This window comes from Eschrichtius robustus, chromosome 3 (genome assembly GCF_028021215.1).
Source record: "Eschrichtius robustus isolate mEscRob2 chromosome 3, mEscRob2.pri, whole genome shotgun sequence".
Classification (NCBI taxonomy): Eukaryota; Metazoa; Chordata; class Mammalia; order Artiodactyla; family Eschrichtiidae; genus Eschrichtius; species Eschrichtius robustus.
The window spans coordinates 125,860,016-125,866,015 of record NC_090826.1 but is presented as its reverse complement, the minus strand read 5'-3'; the positions used below and the strand labels follow the sequence as shown (position 1 = coordinate 125,866,015).

General features: G+C 41.7%; 1 protein-coding gene across 7 annotated transcripts in view; it reads right to left on the bottom strand.

Moving 5' to 3' along the window:
• Positions 1-1,540: 1,540 nt before the first annotated feature.
• Positions 1,541-6,000, bottom strand: part of DCAF6 (DDB1 and CUL4 associated factor 6) — a 164,584-nt gene continuing 160,124 nt past the window's right edge. For all 7 annotated transcript variants that reach the window (XM_068541203.1, XM_068541204.1, XM_068541197.1 and 4 more), the window contains one exon: positions 1,541-2,007. In XM_068541203.1, coding sequence (XP_068397304.1) covers positions 1,943-2,007 — 65 coding nt within the window. In that variant the 3' untranslated portion in view covers positions 1,541-1,942. The remainder of the gene's footprint in view (positions 2,008-6,000) is intronic.

Sequence of the window (6,000 nt, the reverse complement as noted above, 5' to 3'; positions counted from 1 at the left end):
GTCCAGTGTCTCCACTGCAACAAACACTGGATCATGGAAGCAGCCAGGACTCATCAACTCTGCCTCTGTAGAATGTCTTCTCTCCTAGCTGCCTCCTTGACTGCTTGTCTGGCCTGCCCTGCTCCTTTATAACGTACAACACCAAAACTACAAAATCGCTAAAAGTAGGGGGCCTGATTCCTTGGACAAATACCACTTTGTAATGTTTGGGTTTAAAAAAAAAAACAGTTTTAGAGCAGTTTTAGGTTCTCAGCAAAACTGAGCAAAAAGTTCAGAATCCCCCCACTCCCACCTGCCCAGCCTCCTCCACTATCAACATCCTGCGCCAGAGTGAACAAACGCCACGGATTTTCTCCTGCTGCTCTTCCGGCCAGAGTCACCCTTGACCCCACTGAGTGCTCCAGTCTGGGCTGTTGGTTTTCCAGCACTTCTCTGTAGCATAATCCCTCTTACTGTCATATAATGTAGTGTCATATTATGCGCCACAGTAGTCTTTTCAGTTATTCTGTAAACCCTTCAACCTCTCATGGGGTCCTAACACAGCCCCTGGGACATAGGTGGTGCAAATATGACTACCTCTATCTGAGGGAGGAAGAAACAGAAGCCCAAAGAAGTCACATGGCTTGAGCAGATCATGTAACTATTTGGGTACCAGAAACTGAGACCTGGCACTTTTTGGAAATCATGCATTTGCCCTGTTTGGCTAAACTTCTAACTAACTCACTCCTTTCTTTCCCTTTGACCATTTAGCATATTCCTAATATGGAGACATATGCGTCCTGCCCAGGCTAAGAGCTAGATGTTGAAGTCCAACTGAAGTTACCGAGCCAACTAGAGTTATTTTTTCCTCTATCCAGAAAGCCAACCTGTCTTCTCTCAGCAGCAGGTGTCCTTGGGCTTGCAGCCATCTTCCGGGGAGGAGCCGTCCCTGGTCCCCACACGGGAGAGGGATGCTTTGCCTGGCCACACCTGTGAGTCTATTCATGGCCCAACCAGAGTGAGCAGCATGACAGTTTAGGAGACAGGAGAGAGGATGACTGAAGGGTTACGCCTGCAGGGGCAGCTTCAAGGCGTAACCTGTAAGACACAGACCGGGGTGTAGATGGCTTAAGTCGAGTGAAGGTGGGCACCAGAGAGGAGGAAGACCAGGAATTAGAAGACTGGATGGTCAACACTTTCAGTTGAAATCTGGAAGTTGGAGAACGGAAGGCCAGAAGCCAGAGCTCTCAGAACTGGCTTGTGCTGATATGGTGTGTGAGTATCCATGATGCTCTGGGATTGCTCATAGCCTAACCCCTGTACTCAGGTAATGAGGGACCACTAATCATGAGAGATGATGATTGAGTGGGGGTGGAGATAAAGTACTTTGGAAGGAGAAATGAAAAAAAGCTCTGCTATGTGATTCTGTCACACACAAGTCAAAACAGAAAAGGTTATTTCATCTAGAAAAGAACAGAGAAAGACAATCTATATTACAAGAAAAGATTTGGAAAACGTGGGTCAAGGTAGCAAGGCATTAAATAAATAGTCAAATTCAGGATATCTTAAAACAACCAACTTCTTTAATTAGAAAGCAACAAACATGCAAATGGCAAGTGTAGAAATTTATTTGAACCAACATTTTCACTATAATGAAAATTACTCTTCAACATTGATCCAAGCTCCCACATTTGAAGGTTAGGGAAAATATTGCACTTTGCATTTTCTAGCACTCCTCATACATGGCAAAAAGTTTTTAAAACATTTCGCTAGTTTTGTTTTACACACACTCCCAAATTCATGCACACAATCATTCCAAACCAATGTTAGGTTATCCCCCCAAAAGGGAAAAACTCCAAAAAACCACAACCTTAAAATTGCACTAAAGCTCTGTAAAGAAAAAAATATAATAAATGTCTTATACAAATTTCAGAACACCTAAGTGCTTGCCAATAAGAGTTGATTATTCCTCATCCTCGTTTTCATTCTCCTGACCAGAGCCTTCTGATCTGTCGCTCTCCAACCGGTCTGGAAAACACAGATATGAGACAAAAAGAAATACCTTTATTATTACAATTAAAATAATTTTCAATGCCTTTTATTTAAAACTGATTAAAATGTATATAATTCAGAACATCATCCTGTAAAAAGCAGTTCACAGCTGTGCGTAGAAAAGTTATTTTTGCCTCTAGAGACAAAGAGTAAAGGAAACACAGCACTCTCAACTTGGAATATTCATGTAATTCCAAAGATATAAAAAGTACAAAGAAAAAACCCTAAGGATCTTGATCTACTGTGGTCTACTGCAGTGACTGCAGACTGTGTTCCTGGGAGTCTGGGAGCCCTAGGAGGAGTATCAGGTGTCACCAAGGGGAGTGAGAGGCAAGCTGTGCGGGAGAATTTGGTGATCATTCTTGAGGATCTGTGTATTTGTTTATAAAAATATTTCTTAAATATCTGCTATGTTCCAGGATACAATGGTGACCAAAACAGGCACAGTCTCTGTCCTCAAGGAGCTTATCTAGACTGAACACTCAAGGGAGTGTACAATTACAACCTGGCGAGTGAGCACGGCACGTCCTCTCAGGTTCCATGATTTACACTTGCTGTTCCCCTGCTTGGGACACCTTCACCCAGTTCTTCAGCTATAATCGTTCTGCTTACTCATCTCGATACAACTATTATTCCCTGTGTGAAACTTTCCCCAGACGTCTTCAGATACCCAACCTGCAGAATTATGAACTCCTTCCTTCACATTCCAGAATATTTTATATGTATCGTATAATAATTACAGTAATAGTTTGTTTGCCTATCTTCTTACAGACTAGACTGTGAGCTCCTGAGAGGGTAGCAGTTATTTCTTTTATGTCGTAAGGGTCTAGTACAAGAGGTTCAATGAAGGTTTATCAAATAAATGAACATAAGTTTTGCTAAGATAAGATATATTACATTAGGGTATGCAAAGAAGGCAATAGTACCAAATAACTACCACCACTAGGATGGAACCCTTTCTATCACAGAAAGATTTCTCCAGGGTAAGCTGGGGAAAAAAAGGGTTAGACACAGGGGAAACAGTTCAGTCCCACTGTCAACACCAAGAGAAAACTGAATCCTGAGATTATCTACAGAGGCTTAAACACTCCCATTGGATTCTAAGTCAACAACACCAGTATACAGAAGGGATTGTATGTTTAATTGTCCAAGTGAATTAGATTAAATCCCCTCTACACCAACTCCATTTCAATGTCAAACTAATGAGATAATGTATGTGTGTATGATTTGTAACCTGAATTATACAAATTTTAGTTATTATATAATAAGTGTTCAATACACATTTGTGAAATAAATGAACAAAATAAGATGATGATAGACCTTCACAGGTCACTAAGGAACCTAAACACAGTGGAAGACTTTCTGATCAGTAAAAGGCTACCTAAGGGATGTTAGTATAAAAGAGATTACACTATTTTTATTGTGTGATGTACTTTCATGAGAGAAAAAAACATGAAGCTGCTATTCTGCTTAACTAGAGTCTCATGAATAGGATACAACTGACTATATTCAACAAGCCTGTTCTGTCATATTAGTGGAGCATGAGGAAGCTCTATCAGCCTATTTCAAAATGTGCAGGGTGACCCAAATTCTTTTTGGTTGCCACACTTACGAATGAAGATGCGGAAATGGAGGGTAAGGAGGAAATGTCACAGCCTTCAAATCAAGGAGTTTACAGCAGACGTTAGAATTCTGCAGAGTCCAAAGCAAGCGATAAGAAGTCGAGTGAGGGCCCACAGAGTCTCTTATATAGGTCACACAGTAACTGACAGTGGCTTGTGGAATGAGGAAGAGGGCAGACAGTTGTTCGTTTCTCAAATCCTTCTCACTTAACTGCTGCCGAGTCATGTCTCTCAGAATATAAACCCAATTTCTAAGAATAAATTAAATGAAATCTTTTTGTTCACAAAGTGCTACTGAGGTAGTAAAACTGCAAAGCAGTTCAACACTTTCACAAATCTCTGGTTGGCAATTACAGACCCCAGAGATCTGAGAACACTGTGTTCTTTTAAATGAAAACTAGAAATAATCACTTCTATATCCACTGTTTTCAAAAGTTGACAACACCAAATTGCTACTGTAAATAAGGTTTACATTTGTGGAAAGGTTCCTGTAATTCTCTGTTAGAAATATTTCTTCAAGAAATTATTTTTGATCGGAAAAGATAAGATACGAAGAGATATTAAGTTTGCTGGGGGTGTGGGGAGGGGACAAGGGAGATATGAAAAAAATACCCCAAGGAAACCTGTGTTCCAACAAAACAGAGTCAATACAAGACTCATCATTAGCTACAGATTTGATACTAGAAGTTCATTCATTCGTTCACCCATTCATTCACGAAACACTATTATATGCTAGGCACTGTTCTAGAAGCTAGCTATCCAGCTGTGAATAAGACAAACTAGGTCTCTGGTCTTAATGAGCTCACTTTCTAGAGGAGAAAAACAGAAAATAAGAAATGTATTTTTCTCCTTTAATCTGTGTAACAAGACAAAAATAAAGAAATGAAGTTAGAATAAGTACTTGATGAAATGCGCAATGACCAGAGAGTGACTGCATGAGAAGGAGGGTGTGAGAAGGCACGTGAAACAACTTCACACTGGGCGACTAGGGAAGACTTTTCTAAGGAGGTAACACTGGAGCTGAGCCTTCAATTGTATGTTCAATTATTAGTGAAGTTGGGGGACGAAGTTGCCTAAAAGGCAGAGGAAACAGCCAGTGAAAAGGTCCTAAATATGCTAACAAGCTTGATGAATCTGAGGAGGAGGAAAGTAGCCATTTATGGCTGAAATGTAGTGGGCGAGGAGAAAACTGGAATGTATCGACTCAGTGGCTGGCAGGTCTAGGTCATGTAGATCAGCGTATGAAGTCTGGGTTTTATTTTAAGAGCAGCTGGGGAGTCCCTGAGAATTTTAAGCAAGGGTGACATAACCTAATGTATATTTTTAAAAAGTGGGTCAGCAAGCTATCGCCCCTGGGCAGATCCTCCCACAGCCTATTTCTGTAAATAAAGTTTTATTAAAGCAGAGCCATGCCCTTGATCTATATATTATCTATGGCTGCTTTTGCACCACAATGTCAGAAATGAGTAGCTGCAACAGAAACCACATGGCCCACAAAGCCTATTTACTATCTGGCCGTTTAAAGAAAAAGTTTACTGACCCACGTTTTATTTTTATTTTTGGCTGTGTTGGGTCTTCGTTGCCGTGTGCGGGCTTTCTGTAGTTGCGGTGAGCGGGTTTCTCATTGCGGTGGCTTCTTGTTGTGGAGCACGGGCTCTAGGCTTGCGGGCTTCGGTAGCTGCAGCACGTGGGCTCAGCAGTTGCAGCGTGTGGGCTCTAGGGCGTGTGGGCTTCAGTAGTTGTGGCTTGCAGGCTCTAGAGCGCAGGCTCAGTAGTTGTGGCACACAGGCTTAGTTGCTCCGCGGCATGTGGGATCTTCCCGGACCAGGGATCGAACTCATGTCCCCTGCACTGGCAGGCAGATTCTTAACCACTGCGCCACCAGGGAAGTCCCTGACCCATGTTTTAAAAAGCTCCTTCTGTGCTGTGGAAATCAGATTGTATGAAGGCGAGAGCAGAAGCAGGGAGACCAAGGTAGATGAATATGGATTATATTCTGGAGTAAAGCTACCATAATTGATGGAGTGAATCTGTGTGTGACTGGGTGAGTGCCTGTGAGCTCAATATGATGTTATGCTCTATAGATCCATCGTGGAGAACACTATGGCTATCTAGATGTACACGTGCCAAGGTCCAGAGGTATGAAGGGATGCTTCAGGGTTTTATAAATCATGTTAACATATTTGGACTCTATCCTAAGAGCATGAGGAGGCACAGGAGAATTTTAAGGAGGGGAGTAAACTGATCAGATTCTAACATATTTTAGAAAAGATTAGAATGGTTCACACACCATCTCTCCAAAGCCTGTCAAAACTTCTAGGAATCTCAGAACTGCCTTTATCTCTCA